The sequence below is a fragment of the Charadrius vociferus genome, unplaced genomic scaffold (genome assembly GCF_000708025.1).
Source record: "Charadrius vociferus isolate BGI_N301 unplaced genomic scaffold, ASM70802v2 scaffold163, whole genome shotgun sequence".
In the NCBI taxonomy this organism is placed as follows: domain Eukaryota; kingdom Metazoa; phylum Chordata; class Aves; order Charadriiformes; family Charadriidae; genus Charadrius; species Charadrius vociferus.
The window spans coordinates 20,359,004-20,384,104 of record NW_009648332.1 but is presented as its reverse complement, the minus strand read 5'-3'; the positions used below and the strand labels follow the sequence as shown (position 1 = coordinate 20,384,104).

The window sequence follows — 25,101 nt, the reverse complement described above, 5'->3', positions numbered from 1 at the left end:
CCCAGTTCAACAGACAGTGAATTCCCATTATGTTGTCCAAGACATTTCAGCTTTTCTTTCTCTCTTTTTTTTAAGTGCCTTTAAAAAGTGTATATTTATAAATTTTATAGTCTGTTTGAATTTAAACTTGATTATCTTCAGTCTTTCAGCCTCTTGAAGCATATTGAGAGTCATCTCAACCACAGTTTCAGCCAAGTGGACAAATAAAAATATATATTGGATTGCTAGTTTGGGGTTCAGTTTGTACTGTAACAGAGAGCTAGTCTTTGGAATTGACACAGCTGTATGCTTTTTTTCCAAAGAGTAGTTCTTCAGCCTATCATTAAATAGATACTGATGGACCTTTTGAGTCCAAGTCTGAAATACGCTTCACCTCAATAAATCAAAGACTGTTCCTATCGGTGTTAAGTAGAATGATAGGCAGGCCAGGTCTGATCTCTACCCATTTAACTAAAACCTTGGTCTGTGATGTGGTTTAGAATTCCTGATAGCAGTTGAAAATTAAGATAATTTGTTTTCAAATTCGTGTGCTTTTCCAGACCTTGACTACGTTTCAGGGAGGTGAGGAGCAACTGAACACTATGGGAAGTGCTTTAGTTGGGTGTGACTGAAATGTCAAGAGCCGCACACACACATGCATCTCGTAGTTCATTTCTTGTAAGTGGCTTTGGGATTCTCCACTCTTAACAGCCCAGTTAAATGGAGGAGAACAATGTTGAGAATAGGCATGTTACTAATGCACACCCTTTTGTGTACAATAGCTTTTTTACATAAAAGCTTTGTTTCCTTACTGCAGTTATTTTAAGGGTTTTATAGAAGTGCAGTATTTTAATAACTGCGTAAAATAGTAAGCTTCCATAGCAGTTTTTTCCATAGCAGTTTTAAAACTATTTCTTCACCATTTCCATAAAGTATTTCTCTTCATTAAAAGAAAAATAAAATTCTTTCCTGCACTTTGGTAATTGGTTTGAATTTTAAAAAAAAAATTCTACAATGAAATCAGTAATGGTGAAGTTTTCTGTCTGTATTTATAATAAAGTTACATGATTATTTTTTGTTCTTAATAGTATAAGTACTGTGCTAGAGTAGTGTACCGTTACAGAAAAATTCACTGACTTCAATATGCTTAAGATTAAGCTTTTAAGTCAAATTTTATATTTTAAAAACTTTTTCTTTATAATTTGGTGTTGTATTTTTTGATCACGTATGAGTTCAGAATTGTATGTATCAGCTCTGATCATTTCTCTGCCAGTAGCCAAACCTCCATCTGCATTTCAGGTCATTGCACATCATGCAGCTGATGCTAATGTGATTTGTCATTGCAAAAATATAACTGCCTGCACCTCTTGTTGTTCTGAAAATTGTCATATGATTGTTTAAAAATATTGTTAGATGTTATGAACATAACTGTTTGACTTGAAGTAACTAATGCAAATTTCACTGCAATTGGTTGTACTGTACTACAGTGTGCGTATACCTTTTTTCATTGCTTTAGCTTCCCTGCTTCTCCATATGTGCTGCTGGAGTTCATTTTGATACTTGCAATATCATGACTTCAAGTCTCAAATGAATTCTTCAGTCAGATTGCATATGTAGGGTACAATTAGATGTGTGAAAGCATTAAATAAAACTGCATTGATCTGACAATCTTACCTGTTCATGTGGGAAAATTATAATGTTGATCTACAAAGACTGTAGACATATTTCTCTGGTGTTATTGCTGCTAATTAGCTCAATATGCAGAGGTTACAGTGCACTGATGCTTACTATTAAATTACAATTCACTGTTATACAAAAATGAGAATGTTAAAGTAATTTATGAAATCTGATAAATTGTTCCTTTTTTTCTTTGCTTTTTGCTGTTATTCTTTTTTCCTACTGCTTCCTCTGAAGTCTCCTACCAAATGGTTTTGGAAACTGGTTCCTGTAAGTTTGCCCAACTGCTTCACTTTGATCAACTAGCTTGTTTTGAGAATGGCTTTGTCCATGTCATGCTGGTCTAATCATTCATTTCATTTATCTCTTCAAGATAATTTGATAAGAGATTGCTCTGCAAAGGTGTGCATAATACAGAACCTTGTTTTGCAGGGTAATTGTGCAAAATAAGTGTAAGATATGCTGCTGGATAAGGAATTACTTTTCAAGCAGTCAAGTTCTCTGTGGGTTTGAATAAGGCAGTGCTACCCGTTATTGACTAATGTCAAATGATCAGGTTTTTTGCAAACTACTTTTCATAAGCTTTCAGTAAACATATGCTATTTGATGCTGACTCTCTTTTAAAAAGAGACTTGCAGAAATAGTTTTTGATTGTTGATGCTACATGGAATATGAAATTCTCTGATTTAACAATATGCAATCTTTACACCATTTGGCTAGAACTCCCTAATTTTTCAGCTGATTTAAGACTGCTGTTAATCTCTCCCCAGACAAAGTAACCCAAAGCAGTCTACTTTTAGTAAGACTATAATTTCACTAAAAGCAATAAAAAGTAACTGTTCGGGTCTGCAATAATAATAAAGTTTGTTTTCTCTCTGCTGTGTCATTACTTTCCTCTGTCATATAGTAATTCACCCCTGACATGCATCCAGATTGTTTATTCAACCCCAAGTTTGGCTGGGAACAAAATAGTCAGCTGCTTAGGTATATGCAGCATTGCATGCTTCTGGTCTGAATTCCAAAGAAATAGTTCTCATCTATCTTTGATCTAAGGGTTACCAAATAACTGATTTAGTCCCTCAGATATTTGTTGCTGTAACTAGTAAGAGATTGTTCAGACATCGCAAAGAGAGTTAAACATAGCAAGACAGTTGCATGTAGGTAACAACAGAAATTACTTGGTGTCTGGAAAACCAGTTTAAAAGTAGTGTCTTCAGTAGACTAATCAGAATGCAAATTCATAACAGTTTATGCTAGATGGGCAATTTTTCTATAATGCTATCTGTTACAGTTGTGACACACACAAATACAGTTTTGGAATTAAGATAGCATAATTAAATGCAGAGGATAATGCAAAAAAAAAAAAAAGAGAGCTGTCTGTGATCAGAAATTTAAGCACATTTTAAGTTTTTTGTCTCATTACTACAAAATAAGGTGGCTACTTCAAAGCAGATTCAGAATATGGTTTTGTTCTATTTTTGCCTAAGGCATTAGTTTACTAATGATTCTCTTCCGTTGCATAAAAATGATATTCAAATATAAAATACTCAATCTGTTGAAAGGCTAACTCCGATTTGTCTACCAGTCATCCATAAACAACTTGAACTAGTGGTATTGATGTTATCTCAGCTTGTTAGTTTAGTAGACATACAGTTGAAACCCAAGTGCTCCTGATAGTATAGAAGGAAGGCAGTGGCTTAAGCTGCTCTAACAGTTCAGCCAGACTTCTGACCTCTTTCCTTACATGGAGCAAGTGTTTCATAGTGAGACAGATATTCCTGAGCATACAGGAAGCTGAAAACTTACTCGGAGAAGTAAATTGATAAGGTGTTATCTACTATATGGTTAATGCATAAGAGTGTTCATTATTAATGATTAACTCAGGGTACAGATGAGCACTTGTGACAGAGTAGCTGGTGTGCTGTTGGTTCATCTTTATCTGACCATGTTTATATGCAAATGTCTTGACTATCCCTAGACTTGTTTAAGTGGAATAAGTTCAAAGATGCTAAATCAGGCTGGTTTAGGATCGCAGAAACAAGATGCTTGTATTAGCATTTATGTTTAAATTAGCATTAGAGCTTTATAATAAATGTAGAGGATCATATTTTGCATTATTGCATCCATATTTATTAGCAAACATTGCAACTGATGAGAACAGTTTCTTCAAATGGAAGTTTATTAAAAATGCAGTGCAATTACCAGTGTCTTTTATTTTTCAGTATCGTTTCTTTTATCTTTTCAACCAAATTGAAACACGATGCCTGTTATACCCTAGTGAACCTAGTATATCAGGTTATATGAGTTTATTTTTCCTGAAGTAATGTGCCTGGTATGCTCCCTACAATGAATTAAGTCTTCTTTCTAGGTCCACTTCAATGATATGACACAGTTTCCAGCATCTGCAGGCGCTGTCCCTAAGGCCAGTGAAGGCATCATTAAAGTGGCAGTAGACTTTTTCACAGGATTTACTGTGCAAGACCACTGTAGTATCAATTTCAAATATTTTTGAACACTTCATTAAAAAATTGGTATTTAAAAGAGTATATGTTACACAGGGCTTGTTGGACTGTGATGTTAGAGTCCATCTGTATCCTGTATCTTTTATCATTGTTTCATAATTAAATTGTAATATTTTGTAGACTTAATTTCAGTCATTTTGATGGGGAAGTACATGGACATATTAACGTGGTATTTGAAACTTAGAGATTTTCATCAGTGGGTCATTGGATTGCCATAGAGTGAAAAAGAACGAACTTTCACTGCAAGCATAATTGGCTTATTTCATTAGAAATCGTAGGAAGTATTACTAAAATGAGGAAAGAATATTAATAATGCATGAAACACTAACATGATTTTGTTTGGTGTTAGTGAATATTTCCCATAGCATGCAAAAATGGCATTTTTATTTTTATACAGCACATTTGACACACAAATACCAGTGCATTTCAAGTATGAAATAAAGGCTAACTCTCAGTGGGTTTCTAAATATCAGTTGGTTAAAGATGTCTGATTAGACATGTACTGCTTGGGCCAGTTAGAAGACACTGACATTCACTAAAGATAATCCCATGTGATCCTTGCCAGAAATCCAGTGGCAGTAAGTATAGCCTTCAGGGTTAGTCTGTGGTTCCACAGATGGGTTTTTTTGCCAGCAAAGCTAGCTTAAACTGTTCCCACCCCACCCATAAAGCCTCCAGCTCTGCCCACTCATTCACTGCAGGAACAAGGGAGAAGAGAAATGATGTAGCTGGATCAGTGGTCCTACCACGCAGCCCCATCAGCAATTAATTGCTCCAGCACAGGCAAAAGAGAGAGAGTAGAAAATAGGAACTGTCAACTTCAGCTTTGCTGGGAAGAGGAATATCCACAAAGACTTCAGAGTCCCTACAGGGAGACTTCCAGTTTTGTGTGTATAGATGAATGAAGATAGTGTAAAATTAACTCGGAAACACTCTTGGCATCATAAGTAGTTCCGTAGTATGAATAGAAAAGTAATCCTTCAATACTGTTTTACAAATAAGTCTTAGTAAATAATATTAACCAATTCCAAACTGTATCACTCTCTTCCACCTCCATTTGTTTTCCCAGGAAGAAGTGAAAAGAAACTAACAATGATGAATACCAATTTTTTATGTAAGCCCCCCTTTCTTTCCACCAAAAAAAGAAACCCATGAAAAATATATTCACTGCAGATAAATGCTATCTTGGTATTCTGAACTAATGATCTCTTTATATAGAGAGTTGGTTTTTAAAATGTTTCCTTTTTATAAAAGGAACTATGGGCCATATATGACCATGGGCCACTGCATGGTCGTAACACTTGACCATTAATGCTTTTCTGCGTTTACAACTGCTTATAATGACACATGCTAGTAATAAAAAGGGAGTTGATCAAATGCAGATTTCCTTGTTTCTGAATTTGTCATCGAGTCAGTTATATGAATGAGATTTTGGGCAAGATTCTTAGGTGTGTTAATTTCACAGAGTTCATTTGACTTGCCGGTAAACTGAAGTTATGCCAGCTAAGGATTTGTCTCATTGTGTTTACACACAGACAATTTCTGATTGTATAACAATGAGTGTTGAATGTTAATTAAGGTATATGATGTTATTTAATTCATTGTGCTAGACAGAGATAATCAAAATTTGGTAGTTTTGAAGGAAAGGCTCGATATTAGCGTTGTAGATTCCTTTTTTCTTAGATATTATTTATGCCATTCAAAATGGGGCATAGCATGAATAGGTTTAAGAAATTTAACACTGAGAATATCCAGCTATTTATTGAATACTGCTTTTTCACTAACAGTGTAGAACCTACAGTACGATTCTGTTTCTTCATATGTTTCAGAGCCTTTGTCTCTCTAAGTTTCTTCATTCTATGTTGTAGGCTCGTTACAGGAAGGAGCAGACATTGCTTAAGCAGTTGCCCTGCATTCCATTGGTGGAGAATCTGCTGAAAGATGGTACAGATGGTTGTGCTCTAGCAGCCCTGATCCACTTCTACTGTCCAGATATCGTTAAACTGGAGGGTATGTCTACTGTGTCTCTCAGCTTGTAAACATATGTCCATAAAAGTTGAAGTGTCTGTGTTTGATAACCATGTGAAGGAAGGGGCTTAATTATGATATACAAGAGGCCTAATTTGTGTGGTGAGTGTAATACTAACCTTGTGCCTATTTATTTTTACATGTAAATAAAAAGAACCTATCACGCTAATATAAACATACTAAGATACATTATTACAGATCTGACTGCTGCAACACATTTGCCTTTGTGCTATGAAACTTGAAACCACCTGGAAAAGTCTTATTCTTGAAGCTGCATAAGTGCTTTCTTGTGAATCTGAGCAGTTATAGATACAAAACGTGGAAGAGGTTAGAGTTAGTCAAGCTCTGCGTACCGGCACTGTGTGGCAAATAGCTGCTCTGTGTTCTGGGCTTTTAGTTCACCTGATAGTTAGCTGTATCATTTATAGAGTAAATAAAAATATATAGTGTAGAATGTGTCCTGTAATAGCAATTGTCTGTGATGATGAGCAGCTTCATCTTGTTCTTTTGCTCAGTGGCCTGGTAAAGTCATATCTTCCTCTTGGCAACGAAGAGGCTCATGTAGTTGTAAAATGTCTTGGCAGCTAACACCCATCGTTCTCTGCCTGTGTTCTGTCCGCAATACCTTTGATGTCGTGGGAACACTTACACAGAAGCATCCTGAGAAATCCAGGAATACGAACAAGGGTATAAAGCCTGCTAAGGACTGAAATATGGAATTCATCTGCACAACCACTTTATAGGAAGCTTCCAGCACAGTTGGTGCTGAAGATGAAAGACTAAGATACATGCGTTCACCATTCTTCTTTAGCTTGTGAATTTTGTGAAGTACAACTTTCAATTTACATAAATTTTGCAGCCAAATATATACTAGTGTATGCAATTAGGGAACAGTGAAAACTTGGGTAGTGTTGAATGGGGGTAACACCTGGTTCCTTCTTAATGTTTTAGCGTGGCTGAAAATATGGACAGTCTGAGGGATCTTGTATACCTTGCTGGACCACATATATATTTACCAGCAGATTCCTGCAGCATCTGACTTTAAACAAGACAAGGCACATGTCATCTTTGGAACTTTAGTTTTAATGTTCTTGTTAGGTATCCTGACATCATCTTCCCCAAAGATATGTAAACGTATGTGTCATTGTCTCAGAAGTAAATTCAAAAGTACTCTGAAGTGACCAGAAGCACTTTAAAAGACTTTGCCCACCTGCCCTGTATTTAAGTATCATTTTTGATGCATGTTAAATTTCACTGAGATTTGGTTCTGTATTGGAACTCAGGAAGGCAGGTAACAAAAATGCATATGCAAACATGCTTAAAAATGCATTAACAAAAAAAAAAAAGTATTCATCTAGAGTTTCTCTGTAGTCTGAAATAATTGTTTCTTCTCATTAAGACTTTATTTAACTTTCAAATCTAGGTTTCCTTCAAGGAATACAGGACTAGAAAAGGCTCCCTATGTCAGTGAGTCAAGAAATTGGCTACTGTATGAAATTATATAATCCCTTTCATGAATTTATCATGTTCTATTTTAAAACTGTCTAGCACTTTAAAACCTATACTCTTCTTACCCACTGTTGCAGTGCTCCATTTTTTGCATGGTTTTAAATCTTATTCTTGTTTTCTATGTGCTAAATGTGCTTGTAGCCTGTCTACGTGCCTTTGCTGTTTTTCCAGTAGCGCCATTTGGCTTGAATAGCTTCTCCTAATCTGATGTCTACCTTTTTGATATATTTTCTTTTTCCTGTTTTGCCGGACTACTTACCTAAGCCTTTTCAGTCTCCCCTTCTGAAGTGGATTTCCATTCTTACCCTCAATAGTCGTCTTCTGCAACTAGTCCAGTTTCGGTTCATCTTTCTTGAATATGGATGGTTGTAATTGTACACAGAAATCCAGACTGGCAACTCATTTCTGCTTTTCTGTCACTGCTGGAAATAAATTTTCCAATACATTTTAGCATTATGTTTGCTTTTTTTCATAGCTGCATAATGCTGAAAGCTCATAAACATCTTTATATTGGCTAATACACGATACCTTCCTACACTGTATCACTTTCAACTAGTGAATCACAATAGAATTTTATTAGATCCAAATACATGAGTTCACATTTTGCATTACTGAATTTAACCCCATTTCAGGCAGTTTAGTTAAACATTTATTTTCATTTATCATCATCTATGGGGTTGGGATCATGGAATATGTCTGATTCCATCAGGATGGGAATCCTTGTCCTGCTTAGCATCAAAGTAGATTCCTTGTTTGAAGAAACCTTTTATCCTGAAGAATTTAAAACTGTTGTGTGGAGCTCTGTCATACATTGTTGCTTTAGGAATAAAATCTGATGTATGCTCTGGAACTATATTTAATTTTCTTTTATTCAGTCCTCCTTTTTACAAGGACTGGTGGTTTTTTTAGGAAGTTATTATTGATACTTAATTTTCTAAGAAGCAGTCATAAAAAGATAACAGGAGGTTAGTTGAGCGTGAACAGTATTCAGAGAATACTGTATAACTGCACGCTAGTCTGTTCACTGCTACTACTTCTTTGTCTTTAAATAACACTTTCAAACAGAGAGTGACAATTCATATATCAGAGACTTCAGATCCTTGTAAAATCTCATATCAAACATCTAAATCCACAAAAACAAATACATAAGACTAAACTGGTGCTGTTTTTTTGGGAAGATTCAGGGTTAATAGCATTAAAATGTACTCGGGTCTCTATGCACAGAAACCAAACTAGTATGTATGGAGCACTTTGTGAAAAAACATACGTTTCTTACTGCCGTTGCTGTATAGAAAATGTAATTGAAAAATGTACATTAGTGATTAAATATGTTTTTTCATTATATCGAAATTGCAGGAGTTAGAGCATAACTTCCATTTTAACAAAAGGCAAAGCAGACGAAAAATAAACTTCTCAATAGTGAAAAAACACAAGGTTTAGAAAAATGTCTAAAGACATAAAAGTGCAAAGATAAAATGTAGAGTTGTCGTTTCTTAAGTTTCTGAAACAGAAAAATAAAAGTCTCCTGGGGGTAAAAAAAAAAATCAAATCTGAATTTATCCAGAAAATGCTCCAGAATCCAGCAAAGCAAAAAGCACTCTTTGTCAAATCTGTAACTATATCTAATATTTGCTTCTATTCTTCCTTTTTAGATATTTGTTTGAAAGAGACAATGTCTCTGGCTGACAGCCTGTATAATCTGCAGTTGATTCAAGAATTTTGTCAGGAATACCTTAACCAGTGTTGCCATTTCAGTCTTGAGGATATGCTCTATGCAGCTTCTTCAATAAAGGTAAAAAAAAAAAACAACAAAACAAAACCATAAAACACAAGCAGCATCCACCAGACTGTTTTGCTAATGATATATTTAGTATTTTTCGGTCTGCTGCTATATGGCTGTATGAAAAAGCATGTTGCATCTCTTTTGTTATAGCATGCAACACACAAATTTCAGCAGCATGTAAACCACCTTCTTCTGGCAGTTATGTTGTTCTAGTAACTTCAAAGTTTGTTTTTTTTTTTAAATGCACTTGTGAAACTATCTACAAAAACGTTGATTTTATGCAAAACTATTTCACACCTTACCTTCTTATTAATTGTTAGTTAAAGCACGTAATCTGTGATATTTCTGTTAACATGTACTAGTGATCTGCATTAGTTTTTATTAAGACTTTCACAAAAGGACAAAATATTGAAGAGTTGTTTAGGGAATTATTACTCACAATTCTGCGTACACGATAATTTTGGGGGGTTTAACCTTAGAGCTTTTTCATGTTTGTAAAAGTATAAACTTCCAAGTTAATGTCATTGAAAAATCTAATGGGTTTATGCCCAGAACACAAGCAGGAACACAATTCCAACAAATGCAGTTGTTTGAATAAGCAATTAAGTGTTTTGAGTCATTCTAAGATTCTGCTCTTTCTAAAAGAGGGGAAAAAAAAGTTTTGCTTATTCTATCATTTTTTAAGCCTGTGTGGAAAGACAAGGAGTAATCAAATTATTTCTTGCCTAATTGTAGTTTTAATTTTTCATTCTTGTGTTTCTCTTAGACTTTCTTCCATTTAAAACTTCGTTTGCTTAAGATTCTTGTTGGCCTGCCTTTAGGGAATTAAATATTATTTTTATGGAGTCAGCATATCCATTGCAGATGGGATGTAATTGGTTTCTAAATATCTGGGTCGTTTCACTGCTTTTATGATCTTTACAGCAGTCTCACAAGCTGAGTCACAGAGGCCAGAGCCTGAATACAGCTTTGTTGTCTCCTGTAGGGTTGAACCCAATCCTTTTCAAATAAATAATGAGCTGCCAGGGTGAGTAAGGGCAGTAGGACCAGGTCCCATAAGTCTAGACTGCTGTTTTATTTTGTGTATGCAAAGTTGCATAGTGACGGCTTTCAATCAGCTTTTGGTGTTTTTAAATTTCAGATACAGTGATCTACCTACCTACTTGTAAAAAGTCTGCTGCATTGCAGTCACTCTTGCCCGTAGTTTCCCAACATGTGGTCCTACAACCATATTCGATGATCTTGAGTAGGACTCCTTCACTGCATTTTGATTGTTTCTCTCTGCTTACAGATACGTGGAATAAATGGAATGAATTAGTCTTCAGTTTAATTTATGACAATAATACCATTTTTTATAGTACTGGTTTGAATTATTTCTCAAGGCGGTATGCACTACAAAGCTTCAATTTTTAAAAAAGTAACTATATTAAATATTTTGTCAATATCCCAATGTATCAGACTTTACACTTCTAAAATGCTACAGGCTCAGTAATTTTGCTGTTTCTGAACACTGTTTTTAGAGGGGATTTAGATTTCTTTCAAAGATTTAGAGTATTTCTAGAACTGAGAAGACTCTTTTGTGATCATGTTTTTACAAGTTGCTGTGGTGTGGATACTTATTTAGATGTAAATGCTACAAAGAAAGGCTGCCAAGTTTTCTTCTAAAACTTGGCACGGAAACTTTGGCTGGTGCTATAAACTCTCTTTTTCCAGTGTTAAGAATTAATTTGCTTTCACAATAAATTCACAGTTAAGGGACCTCTTTCTTAGTTTTCCAGTACATCTGATTAGACTAAGTTTTAATAAGTGTATATATTCTCCAAAGAATTTTATTGTCGCTTTGAAAAAACTTGTATTGTAAATGGCTATTTTAAATATTACACATTGAATTAAACTGGTTAGTATAAGTCACCTTTACCTCAGTTTACAAAATTTATATAGTACCAAGTTTTAGGATTTATAGAAGCATGTGTCTTTGTTTCAGGTGTCTGTTCATCAGCAAAAATTTCTATTTGTTTTCAGGGTGACTCATACTGCACAGTAGGTGGCACTGTGCTTTTGGTTAAAAGTCTGTTAAGTTCATAGTGGTGACAGAAGGAATAAAAAGAACCGAACTGGCGATACGTTACTGGAACAAGCCTCAAGAAAAAAATTACAGCTGAGTTTTTGGAATGACAGTGCTGTGCATTGTGTGGTCCTAGAAATTACACTAGGTATCCTGACTTCATGCTAGTCCTTGAGAGGGAAGAGGGCAAAGTCTTTTTCTTTTAAGCAATCAAGCACAAAGTGCATACCTTACATTCTTTACTGGGCCCACTGCGCTGTCCTGTTATGTTAAATCAAGGTAGGTTGTAGATAGTATATGATACAGAAATTCAGTGCAGGACTTGACCAAGGTGATTGTGCCCACTTTTTGCTTTCACATCAAAATGCGCAGAAACAAAGATTAATTTAAAACTTCACTTAACTATCCAGAGTATTTGATATAGGCCCTCAGATTTTGCAGCAGATGAAACCATTGGCTTCGTTCTGGTTTAGCATAGAGGGGAAATGGGCTCTGTCTGGCTTTCTAGACAGCTTTAATGTGTCATAATCAAATGAAGCAGAAAGTAAGTTTCGTTGCTCCTCACTTGCCCATTTCTCCTCCTCTAAGAAAAATATGTTTGTGAAGTTCTTCCTGAGATGTTTACTAAGGCAGGGCTATTGATAGTAAAGAAAAAAAATATTTGAATACATTCCATGGATGCTTGAGGCACTACCAAGGGACCATACTGGTTCCTGGTGGTTTTCCTTTGAGACAGGCAAACACAAGTAGAGAGAGATTACATAAAAATAAGCACAGTATTTTCTGAATCTTCCCTGCGTGTTTAACAAGAAGAAAGAATAGCAAACCTTGGATCTCTCTTCAGTTGTGCAGATTGCTTTTTTGTCCTCATCCTCCCTCTTCCCTTCTCTTGTAAGTAGTTTTATCCTGAGACAGGATCTTATTTTTTTTTAAATATCTTGTTCTTCACTTGTATTTGGGAAAATACATAGAACTGAAAGATCTGTTTTATTGTGTCTTGACACACACATGTTCTCCCTATACAAAGAACAAGTTTGTAGAAACAGAAGAACTTGCGCAAAGTGCCATCACAGGAAGCAAGAACCACTCTGCAGAACAGTAAAGACTTATATATTGCTCTGGCCAACAGTTGGTTAGCACTGCAGTGTGATAGTCAGTATGTAGCATCTGTGGCTTGAATAAAGGTCTTATGGAATGCATAGTTCCTGAAAGGATGTTGTAAGGGACATGTATGGTCCCTGAATAGAAAGAAAAAAAACGTCTTACATGTTCCATTCGTCAAGTGAGATATATGTTGAAAGTATTTCTAAAACAGATCTTTGGTCATATTTGGTTATATTCTTGATATTTTTAGATCATTTGCTGCCAGTTTATTCTAACAGGACCATAGGGTTCAGACCTAAGAACAAGTCATTTATGAGATTAACTGTCAGAGGGTACTGATGTCAGACAGCTTGAATCATTTGATGTTTACCATGATTTGAGAGCTCACGTAGGAACTTGGCATTGAATCACTTGATACGCAGTTAATTATTGTCTTTTGTAAGTGTTCCTTTATATGAGCCTTCAAAAATGTGTGGGTTCGTTTTTTTTGTTTTGTTTTTTTTTTTTTAAATAGTGATCCTAAACTTGTGCTACTGATTTAATCTACGTGTCCTGCTGTACATTCACTTTTCATTGATAAAGGATTGAGTCAGGGCAAGACACAGATCGCAACCAATATTAGAACACCTTTTATTGATTCAACTGCTATTATTAATAGAATGAATAGAATAGGATGAACTGCTATTATTAATAGAATAGAATGCTTCTATTAATAGAATAGAAGTCGGGGGTCATAGTGGCCCACAACTGGCTTGTGGGAAGGTGTCCAGAAAGTCTCTCAAGGGGTCATTTGTCTCTTTGAGCATGTAAATACATATAAACGTGTACTTTTTGTCTGGGTGTAACAGCTACTGCCCTCGTGGGTGTGGTTAGGATTATACAACCAGTTGTTGACAGCAGCACATGCTGATGGACTTGTACAGATCTGGCCGAGTCCTGCTGTTCCGAGTGTGTGGGTTCTTGGGGATTCAACAGGGCCACAAGTCTCTGCAGCCTCTTGGTTCCTGGGAGTCTTTCACGTGCTGCCCATCAGCACAGATGCTTCCTCTCTTTGGCTGCTGTTTTCTGATAACTGTAGAGTCTGATCACCCAAACTAATGCAGAAGGCACATTTTTTTCAGAATGAGAGCTTTCTGAATGTGAATTGAAGCAAATCTGAGAGAGGATTGCTGTCTCTTGTCTGTGGAGGGTGTTCCTCTGACTTAAGTGTGGGCCAGACTCAAAACTGTGCAGAATCACAACCAAGCACAGGGAATAGGTACCTTATTTTTCCACTTAGTTACTAACCAGGGCAGACAGAACAAACATGGGCACTGTGAAGGTCCCAGTAAGCCAGATGGAGTGGCTGGTTCTGGAACTTCCTTTTTTCTTTTTTGTTCCACTGCTAAATTGAACAGGAGAATATAATATCTAAAGGATTGTTGTGGTTTGTTTTACACTAAAAATATTTATTGCATTTGAGAAGTTTTAAATGCTTGCACTTTCTTATGTAATGTTGATGGTGACCTTGCAGACAACGTAAGCAGAAGCTATAATCAGCACCATGTCCTCCCAGATGTGAAAAATAGTGTTCAAATACGTCAGGTAGATAAATCCTAGAAATTAGGAGCTACACAATGTCCACAAGTGTTGTCCAGCTTTCCCTCCAGTCTCGATGAAAAAAGTCACAGCCAGTCAGGCTGCTAACCCAAGCCTGAATTTGCAGTAGAAGGATGCATATGGACTCCGGAGGGACCTGGGGGAGCAGCTGGCTGTGCTTGGTGAGGCAGTTAGGTACGTATGGTGGGAGTCGGTCCAGGGGTTTGATTCCCATCTGGCTAGTTTAAAAGGATTCAGGATCAGGAGTGAAAAGGAAGCTTCAACCAGGGAACAGTTCTTGAAGAGAAGATTTCTCTCCTGAGAAGGGACCAAATGTTCCTGACATTATTTAAAGGGAAGCAGCGTGGTTTGCTTTCACTGCTGGTAATCAGCCAGTTTTCCCATTTCTTTGTTCTGGTCTGAAACAAGACATGCTGGAGTTTTCAACCTGAGTTGTTGTGGCACTTATTAACCTGTGGCAGGAGATACAACAAACTGGTATTGCATGGATCATACACAGAACTGTAATTTTTCCTTCTCCAGAGAGTTTGAAACACGTCAATTTTCTTCAGTCTTGACGCATTTATGTTGGCACTTTTATAACATATAAACTATGGATTTGCATTTGAGGTAATCTACTTTCCTGGCCTACTGAACAGAGATTTTAATGTGCATCATGATAGAAATTTTATAGTGTATTTTTATACTCATTTTGAGAAAATTGCTAAAAGCATCTATGGCAGCTTTTGCATTCAATTTTAGTGGATAGAAGCCTGATTACAAATTATTTGTGTATATGACCTTGTAGTTATTAATCTATAAACATGCAAATCTAAAACGTATAAATATTAGAAGGATATAATTTATTTTAAGTGGCAAGGTTGGACACACTATTTCTGTTAGCTAATTTGATTTAAAAATTAATCGTGGTTTTAAAATTGTGGAGGGGGACTAGAGATGTTAAAGAAAATAATTTATCTTTTTTTGTATACAATTTTATAAAACAAGCTATCTTATATCTCCCTTTGATACAGAAGCAAGTAATGACTTTAGATTTCATACTCAGAATACTGGATATATTTTTTTTTTCAAAAGATAATCCTCCAAAATCTGTTAAAACAGAAGGATTTTTATTGTACAGTGCCAGAAGATGCAATAGATAAAATGTAACCAGTGATACAGCTGACTACATACAACTAATGAACAATCTGCAAATATCAAATGGAAAAAAGGAAATCAGAATGTTTAGCAAAGAAAAGCATCTATGAAGCTGCAAGTCTGCCATCTGCTGTTCAGTGGTTTTGAGCCAGTCTGAACTGCTCAGAGCTTAGTTACATTTTAGTGCTATTAAAATACTTCTGAATATTTTGAAATACTCCTGAATATTTTTGTGTGTAAGTGCATGTGATAATCGTGTGATGAGCTATTAGAACTTTTGTCAGCATAATCAAGGCAAAATACGTGGAAATAATATCTACATTCTTTCAAGTCCTGGGTAGCAGGATTACTACAGACCCAAAGTTAGTTTTTCCAAAAAATTAAGTTATTTATCATCAGTCTTCCTCTTTGGTCATTATTATTAACATCCTTTTCTGACTAAAAATAACTTGTGAGAAAATGCGGTTTCCATCATGATGTTTCACCATCAAACGTCTAAAGTAGCCTCAGTTCTAAGCAGGCTGTGCAGCCAACAGTTTTGTTCTTACTTCAGTAAATGCTGCTTTGGTGATTTTGGAAAGACAAGCTGTCTTGCAATAGCTCAGGACTGTGTAGGAGATATTCTCAAGAGCAATATCTGAGTCCTTCATAAAATACACACACTATTAAATGCGACATTTCAACATAAACATAAGAAATTGGAGTATTTAAATACAATATTATTTCATATGGAGACAAAGGTATGATTAGAACATTTTATAATTGGTAGTAAAAAAATCAAGTTAAAAATGGAAAATTTGAGGGGGAATATTAAGAGAAAAATTGTAGAAATTGTAATATTTAGACACTGTAGTATTAAAAATCATGTTTTGTCTGAGAAGTACATCTGATACTCTTTTTTCTTGGTGCATATTGCTTCTTAATGAAATCAGTGTGATACCAAAAGGCTATGCTTAGCATTTTCTTTGAATGGAAAAGATTTTGCTATGAACTTTTCCTCATTCAGTTCTGTTCTGCTGAATAAGCAGAGACGGGGTTTTTCCTAGTCTATTTATAGCTTGTATGTAATAACTATGGCAACATCTGGCCGATCCCTTCACCGTATACTAAAGCGTATGGGCATCTTTCAGTCTAAGAGTATCCCTTTGCTGGAGTAAAGGCTTATCTACATTAGAAATATTCGGGAGAAACAAATCTGAATCAAAAGTGTCAAATAGATATTTAAAACTGTATTTTCAAATTTACTAATACAGAATTGAATACAAAGCAGTTTTCTTCTCTTCGCTACTGGATCATCACAGAAAGCTTCATCTTTCTGCTTAGATTTTCCTGCTGTAGCTGGTGAATTGGCAACAGAAGACTTACAGACTTTGCAGCCATACATGCCTGAATCAACCAGAAAATTTTTTCATTGGACAAATAAAAAGTTAAAATAGAGACCACTGGTTTTACTTTCTCAGAATTTGTCTGATTGTTTGTTAAAGAACTGCCAGCTAAATCATTTGCTGTACTCTTATAACTGCAATTTGTTAGCTGATATTTAATATCCCTCGTTCCTGTAAAATCCTTCAGAAAAGAAATAACATTTATGTTGAATATGTAGGTCTCTTGCCTACAGAGTTGTGTGAAATTGAATGAGTAAACTATTTGTAAGTTTAAACTAATTCTTAAAGACTATGTGCGTTTGTTTAAGGTGTCCAAATGCAATTCTTAATCTGCAGCAAGGTTTTCTTGGAAATAAATGCAGGCCTTATTGCTAACAAAGGGCTGGAAATTAGAAAAATGTCCCGTGCTCTGCTAACGAGAATGTTTCATGCTCTATTAATATCTATAATGGCAAAGTCTATACTGAAGATCATCTTCAGGTATATAAATGATGTAGAAGCCGACTCCATTCTAAAAAACAAAATAACAGCTGTCCTTGATCAAACCAAAGGTCCACCTGGTGCCATATCCTGTTTCCCACAACAGTTTGGTGATGGCAGAAGCCAAAGCAAGTAGAGAATACCAGGGCAAGCCATGGGGGTTTTTTGTGAATAGGTTTAAGAATTCTGTCCCATAACATGTAACTTTATGTACTCAACTGATATCCTTTACTTATAAGCAGATTTTTCCCTATATTTGTTTGAAAGAAAGAAAAGGGGGGGGGAATAGGTAATTGTCTGCTTTTTTACTAAATCAGCTCTGACTTCTTTGTGTTACCTCAAAACTCAGAAGAGACGTTGGTTTCCTTTGAAACTCTTCTCTGAAGCAAATAATTAAATAAATTCCCACATTCTCTGAGAGACTATTTTCACTTCATTTCGTTCTCAAAGATAAATAAAAAGAGACATACCATCTGATAGTTGAGTGTAAAAATGCTAATTTTCTCAAGCACAGGAAGTTTTATAGGACCAAAATTTAAGAAAGCTTTATTTTTTAAAAAAGGTCACACGGAAAAATATTTCTGGGTTTCGGTATTAGTTTATAAGTTGCAAGTGCTCTTGATGGTCTTGTTAGATTGTATAAATTAAACCAATAAGTTTTTTAATTTATATTTTTCCATTTAAGCTGTGTGAAATGTTAAATGAAAATAGCATAAAATGGAGAAAATAGACCAGATATTTGAAATTATTCAGTGTTAACGACATGAAAAAAGTGACTAAGGACACTTGCTTTTGTAAGTATTGTTAACTAGACATTATTGGGTTCTATTGCAGAAAGATTTTCTTTTTTTAAACTAACTGTTCTAAAAAGTTGTTTAATTATGGTTTCCCAATTTCATGTGTAAGTAGAGGTTTGTATTTACCTTTTCAGACTTCATAAGACTGGTGGCACAAGTCTGTGCGAGTGCTTGACCTAGCTCAGGTCCGGATGCTCGTTAACCTCATTCATTGATATTTCTGGATATGAAGTAGCACTGAACCATATGGATGTAGCAGCTTAGGTCTGTGATCGTTTGGTCTCTGAACTCATCGGCCTCCACAGTCAACAAAACTTCTGGTCTTTTGGCACTCCTTATTATATACTTTTGCAGCTGAAACCGCTGCTACTGCTTCTGCCTTTTTTTTCTATTGATTTTTTTGTTGTTATTGCATTTCACATCACTAGTTGTTTCTTCCTTTTCACCTGTTTTTCCCCTTGTGTTAAATCTGATGGCTACCATGCTTCTGTGTTTCATAGCTGTGTAATGGAAAAATACCGTAGGGAGAATTTTCAGCAATTTATTAAGTGTGCATAAATCTTTGGAGAGAAAACCTTTCTCTTGTTCTAACCTGCTTTGAACAAATGCTGCTGCTGGGTTTTGTTTTGCATTAAGGACTTGTAAATTTGGGTAGATCTTCACAAATGTGGCAAAAAGCCATGTACTTGACACAAAAGCCTAAATCAGAATCACAATTCCTGCCCTAAAACTAAGGGCTACCAGAGTTTTTCATGTTAAAAAGCTCCGAAAATTTTATTGCCTAGCCTTGCAAAACAATGGGCTTTTCACTACTCTTTTTTTATGGAAATGGCTAATCTGTTTGACAGGCATCTTTTTCCAACTATCATGTAGCTCTCTGCCCTGCCTGCAGGACATCAGGCCTGAGCATATGCTGATTATGAAACATTTCAACCCAAACAGTTGCAATCTGGTCAAGTTATGTGTATTAGATAGTTGGTGCTACAGATCAGTCTTACTGATCTCATTTTCTAAGAAATCAGTAGAGAAGAGATTGTAAACTGGATGAAATGCAGAGGCATATCCCGAATGCTGCTTAATCTAGTTATTCACAGGCTTGTGTTCTAACACAAATTTCTTTTTTTTTCTTTTTTTGTAGAGCAACTACATGGTGTTCATGGCAGAATTGTTCTGGTGGTTTGAAGTGGTGAAGCCATCATTTGTACAACCTCGTGTTGTTGTGCATCCCCAAGGTAATTATATTAAGGATTGGGTTTAGCATGCATGTTTTTAATATGTGTGTGTACAGATTGCCATTGTGTTCACAAATACAGTGAATATTTTCGTTAACAGGATTTGGCGGTGTACAACCCCCTTAAAGAAGGAGCAAAGTACTCTTTCCTTGTGTTAATCTTCGTCTCATCTCATAAATCATAATTAGATTTTGTTGTCTATTACCAAAAATTCATTTAAATTGTTGTGGTGTAATCACTTGCAAATTTTCCTGACCTAAACAAGCTTAGAATCCGTTTATGCCCATGCAGGGATTACAAACATAATAAGGAGCCAAGAATAGAATTTAGCCTGAAGAGCTTGTATTGCTGAGAAGATACCAAGAAAAAGGAACATAAATCTGAGAAAAGTAGACAGATATTTAATTGTAAAATTGCATTTTGTACCTAAGTGCAAAGGCAGAGTCTTCTATCAGTAAATTCTCAAATTTAAAAATCCACCTCTCAGGAAGATCTTGAGATCTGTTAATGAGTACAGAGTCATGGTAACTGAAACATTCAGACAGTACTGCTGTGATTGCCTCTCCAAGAGCTAGGAAGAGATTTTCATTGTGTGGCTTTTATACCTTTTTTCTTATTTATATGCTTTATAGTACACACAAATCAGATTTAAATCTTTTAACTGATTTAGGATATGATCAGAATACTGTTTTCTACCTGAAAAGTCCGTCTAAGGGTTTGGGGAAAAATATTCTTATCAGAAAAATTTCTTCTGGAAGAAGAATATTTTTTTTGGCTAAAAAGATTGCTTCCTTTTAATATTGTGGCTCTTTTTAAAATTTTTTTTCTTTATTATTTTTCCCTTGCCTTTTATAGTCATTTTTGTCATTCTCCATTCCCTTAATTAGTACCAATATGGGAACTTTGGAAGAGGTAAAGCTGCAAGGAAGTGGCTGGGTTTTAATCTCAATAACAGAACCAATGAAAATCCTTAAATTCTTTGGAAATCATTACTTCACATTACTTCGGATAGCTTTTCTACTATGGATTTTAACTAAATACTAAACTATAATAACTTGAGCTTTGTTCTTCTTGGCAGCTGAACCTGCAAAAGATGCAGCTTCTGCTCAGGGCTTGAACGCTAGCAGAAGAAATTACGTGGATGGCCCATCTGGTTCTGACTTCGTAGCCAGGTAATGTCAGAGAATCACTAGTACAGTTTCACAATCTTCTCCTTTCTATTAAAAATCAAACACGGGAGGGTTTTATTTAGTTTTGTTGCCTATTTGCAATGCTCAATGATTTGAGTTACCAAATATAATGTGTAGAATTTTGTGGAAGATCCCATAGTTCCAGCTATTTCCTCCACTGCCCCGTTGCACGGCAGGCAACGTGTTTGTGTTTGTACAATTCATGTTTGCCACTTGGACAGCATGCTGTTGTCTTACCAATTTCCAAAACAACCCTTCTGATTCAGCAGAGAAGTGTCATATGGCCTCCCTGTCCTCTTCAATTTCGTGTGGCGCTGCTGACCAAGTCTGCTCTGAAAAAGCTATTTTTCCAGAATTCACAGCAAATCTTCCCAAACCAGTGAAGAAAGTAAACTAAGATAACAGCAAGAAAACCACTGAGTGATGGTTTTAGTTTGGTCTGATTATGTTATTTAAGTACCATGAAGGTCAAGTAGGTAAAAATAATTACTTATGTTATGATGAACTTCCCAAGTCTTGTAAGCATCAAGAATGGAAAGCTAACAGCTTTGTTAATATGTTTTGCATTATTTGTATTTTTGTAAATATACGTGAAACATTATTTTTAGTATTACTGTTACAGATTTGGAATATAAAAAACATCCTGTTTCCCTTGTGTTCTCATATTTGATAAGAGGCAGAAATTGCTCATTAGGCCTTTTTAATCTTTCTTTTTACAGGCTAAAGAAAGCCTTCCAGTGATCTGATCTGAACATAGGGGATGAGGGGTAGCATAGCATCATTTATAATTTGAGGGCAAAGGTTTATTGATTGTGTCTGAACTGACACAAAGGAGAAGGATAAAATTAGCATTTTGATTGTATATTCAGCAAACTGTTGGTTGCCAACCCAACTAATCCTGTACAGCCTTTTCTGTTGGTTTTGGATGGGGCTTTCAGGGGTGAGGTGTGTTTGGTTGATTGTGGGGGGAGGTTGGTTTCTTTTAGTATTTAGGAATCTATGCTGACTGTAATCAAGGAGTAATATTTCTTACTATCATTAAATGCTGTGATTCCGAGTCTTTTCCCTGAGTTTATCTGAAGTGTTTCCCTTGTAGACAATGAAGTTATTTTAGTGTAAACTGAGCACAGAGGCCAGGAGAACTAGAAACAGTATTTGAACTTAGGTTTTGGAACAGGGGTGCCTAAGGCTATTTGCACCTTGCAAAGGCACTGCAAGCAGTCCAACAAAGGGCTTGTAAAACTATGACTGTCCTATAGAACAAAGAAAGGTTTGCAGTAAAAATCACTATTTGTATGTGGCTTCCAACCTGATGAAAGGTTTGCAGTAAAAATCACTATTTTCCAACCTGACGTCCCCCTTTTAGAGCCCTTCATGAACAAAATTTTAGTGACTTATCTTTTAGAAGTTCTATGAAGATAGTAAATCATATGTCAGTTACACTTAAGACCAAATTAAACTAAAGAAACAGAGTTCTGTGCCATCCTTACTCGTGTGCTGTAGTGATCACTGTGGAGATTTTCTTTAAATGTAAAGAAAGTTAGTAGAATAATACTGGATAACACAAGAGAAGTCTATCTGTAGCATTGACTGTGTAAAAACCAAACCAAACCAAACCAACCTCACAGCTGAAGCCATTAACCATGCATTGATCACTGCTGTGACAAATTGTGTCAGTAACATAGTATCTTTTTCATCCAAACAAATCTACTTTTTCTCTAAATTTTTTTAAATTTTGGCTGTGCAGATGGTTTTGGCTTCCTCACTGAAGAGGACTGATTGGAAGTTTTATGATAAGCATCTGAATTCAATTCATAAACACTTATAAAAGCTTTTATGTGTCTTAGTGCTATTATCATTCCAAATTTAACTATTAAGTCTGTAAGTTGCCACTAACGTGTTTTGCAATATTCCTTATGTTTCCTGAGACATGTTCAGAGATATAGTAAAAATCATTGTAAAGCCCTTATGGGCGGTGGGTTGCGTATTGTACTAGCTCATCACAACACTGTTTTAGTGTCTCTACAAGTGATGGATATGGTTTTGTGTTGGAGTATTATGAAAGCAATCCATGAATAATAGAAAGAGCTATATCTTTCCTTATAAACCAGTGTACTTCATCCAACTTGATGATACTTCACTGCATTGTAAGACAAAGGAGGGGCCTAAGAAGTTATCTGAGATGGTAGGAATCTAACACACAGGCTGCAGGTTCCCAGGCAGAACAGACCTGACTGCAGGATGCCGTGGTCCTGGCCTTCCTCCTTGTCCCGACTACACGTTCTTGCCCCCTTGAGTGTTTGACACTGTCATTTCAATGCACAAAGACAGAAAAAACTAAACCAGTCAGAAAGTGATTTTTTTTCTGTTGGCTTCGCTTGTTAAAATGACTCAGAGGATTGGATGGAGAGCCAGATCCAGCGCAGAGGAGGGAGTGGGACTGTGGCAGCGAGCAGTTGCGATGTCTGAGGTTGCCATGGAACCACAGTCATGGTGCCAAAATCAGTCTTTTCTTGAGGGAAAATGAAGTGCATGGATTTTCTTTGTGGTAGCAAATTTTCATCGGCAGCTTGGTGAAATTTTGAAAGCATGCTTTTCTTTTAAGATAACTTATAGAGATTATATCTATGATTTTTAAACTTTCAAAGAAATCTCAAATGCCATTTAAAACAGACATTTCATGTAGCTATTAATACAAAAATTCAATAATGTATGAGAACCTATTTTGAATAATTTAATATATACTTATGAAAGATGCTTTTGTAGATTGTAAAACAGCAATATTTTTCTTAAATTGAGGTGAATATCCTTCCCACAAATACTATTTAGAAACATTTCTACAGCATATTGTATATAAACCATAAAAGCACTAAATGTATTTTGAAAATTACTGATTGAAAAAAGGGAGTTTGGGAGTCTGCTCTTCAGCTCAGTGAACAAAATTCAAAACATGAAAGGATTTAATCCAGCGTGTTTTTGAAGTCTGGCTTCTTTAGAAGTGTTTTACATACAAATGCATGTGTCTTTGTTCTGATCCTGAAGAAGCATCTTGACCAAAACATTGAATTATGTTAATCCTATTCTGGATTAACACAGCTCTAGTCTATTACAGACCTTCTCTGTGAACCACAGAAAGGTATCTGTTCTAAGCAGAAATGTAGGAAATCTTTGTAATTACACTGTTTTAGTAATGAATATATTTTTTTTGTGTTTACAAAGTCATGTCTATCACAAAATCTCCTTTGTCCGCTTCTAGTGCATATTGTGGTCCAGACACAAAGTAGAAGTTTAAGATTAAGGAACTGAAAAGAGATGCATGAAAAGTATGTGATATTAGCTACAGTCTCTCAGTTTTGAGGCAGTAGGAATTGCCTTTGTTGATGCTTATGTTTGGGTTTTTTCCTAAAATCAAATATAAAAATGAAGACCTTCTAATAATAACATTTACATGAAATAAATCAGGTATGTTAACAAAACTAATGCCACTCTGTGGCCATCTGTGCAGGAGAAATATATTTTTGTATTTTTGACTTATCAAATTACCTGCATTAGGTCCAGTTAAAGGTAATAACAGCATTCTCTTTTTAGTTAATAAATTAACATTTCAAGAACAGAATTACACCTCAGTTTCTTCCCTGTCACAAAAAATAAATCTGTTTTTGTGTTGGCCCAGGACATGAGGTCTGGTTGCCCTTTTGTAATGTGGCTTTTAATATATTACTTCTAAGTTAATGTTGCTTGCTTTGTAGATTGGAAAGTCCAGCTTATACGCCATCTCACCAACTGCATACACCCCAGCAGCCTTACTCATCTGTTCCAGGTAACAATTTACAAATGGGTGGAAGAGGCAGTAAGACAAGGTGTCATCTTCTGAGTAAATTGCTATCTTGCTTATATTTAGTGAAACATTATTTATGCAGAAATTACTGGGAGAGCTTTACATGAAACACTAATGAATGAGTTCTGTAATTTGTAAAATGTACAAATGGGAAGTTTGTTTTTGTATCTCTTATATTGTTTTTTTTTTAATTCTACTTCTGTTATGATTATGTGGAATATGGCTTACAGCAAGTATTTGTAGTATATTTCAGTAGTATGTGTAGTATATTTTACTCAGTAGTAAATTCTTTCAGGGATGAGGGGCATAATACATATTCAGGATGAAATTGACTCTGTTGGTCTACTTGTATTTTCAATATAAAAACACTTTTCTTTGTCATCATTGCAGTGTTCTAAGTAGTGAAGCAAACTAACTTGTTAAAGCAGCAGAAGGTGATGTTAAAATAATTTTTCATAGCAGTTACCTTAGGTTCTATTTTAATTTCACTTAGGAGTCATCAGAAGGTCCACATCAATGTCTTATGTAGATGGGCATGTAGGGACATGGCCCAAAGAAAAAAGGTAAGTAGTCTTACCATATGAGTTGGTGAAAAAAATATTCTTTTTGGTCATAAATAGTAATAAATGATGCATTGTAGTTTGGATTTTCAGAATCCTGTAATAAGAGTTCTTGTAAGGGACATGCAAAAGTAGAAAGAGAAAACTGTATCATGGATTAAGAACTCTGAAATAGGAAAAAAAATCAGAAATAAATAATCTATTTTTTACATTGAA

General features: G+C 35.5%; 1 protein-coding gene across 1 annotated transcript in view; it reads left to right on the top strand.

Moving 5' to 3' along the window:
* CAMSAP2 (calmodulin regulated spectrin-associated protein family, member 2) overlaps nt 1–25,101 on the top strand; it is an 88,848-nt gene that overhangs the window by 52,246 nt on the left and 11,501 nt on the right. Inside the window, 7 exon segments of the mRNA XM_009884791.1 lie at nt 1,894–1,926; nt 6,047–6,188; nt 9,368–9,507; nt 19,204–19,297; nt 20,376–20,469; nt 24,237–24,307; nt 24,819–24,888. Of these exon segments, the coding sequence (XP_009883093.1) occupies nt 1,894–1,926; nt 6,047–6,188; nt 9,368–9,507; nt 19,204–19,297; nt 20,376–20,469; nt 24,237–24,307; nt 24,819–24,888 (644 nt within the window).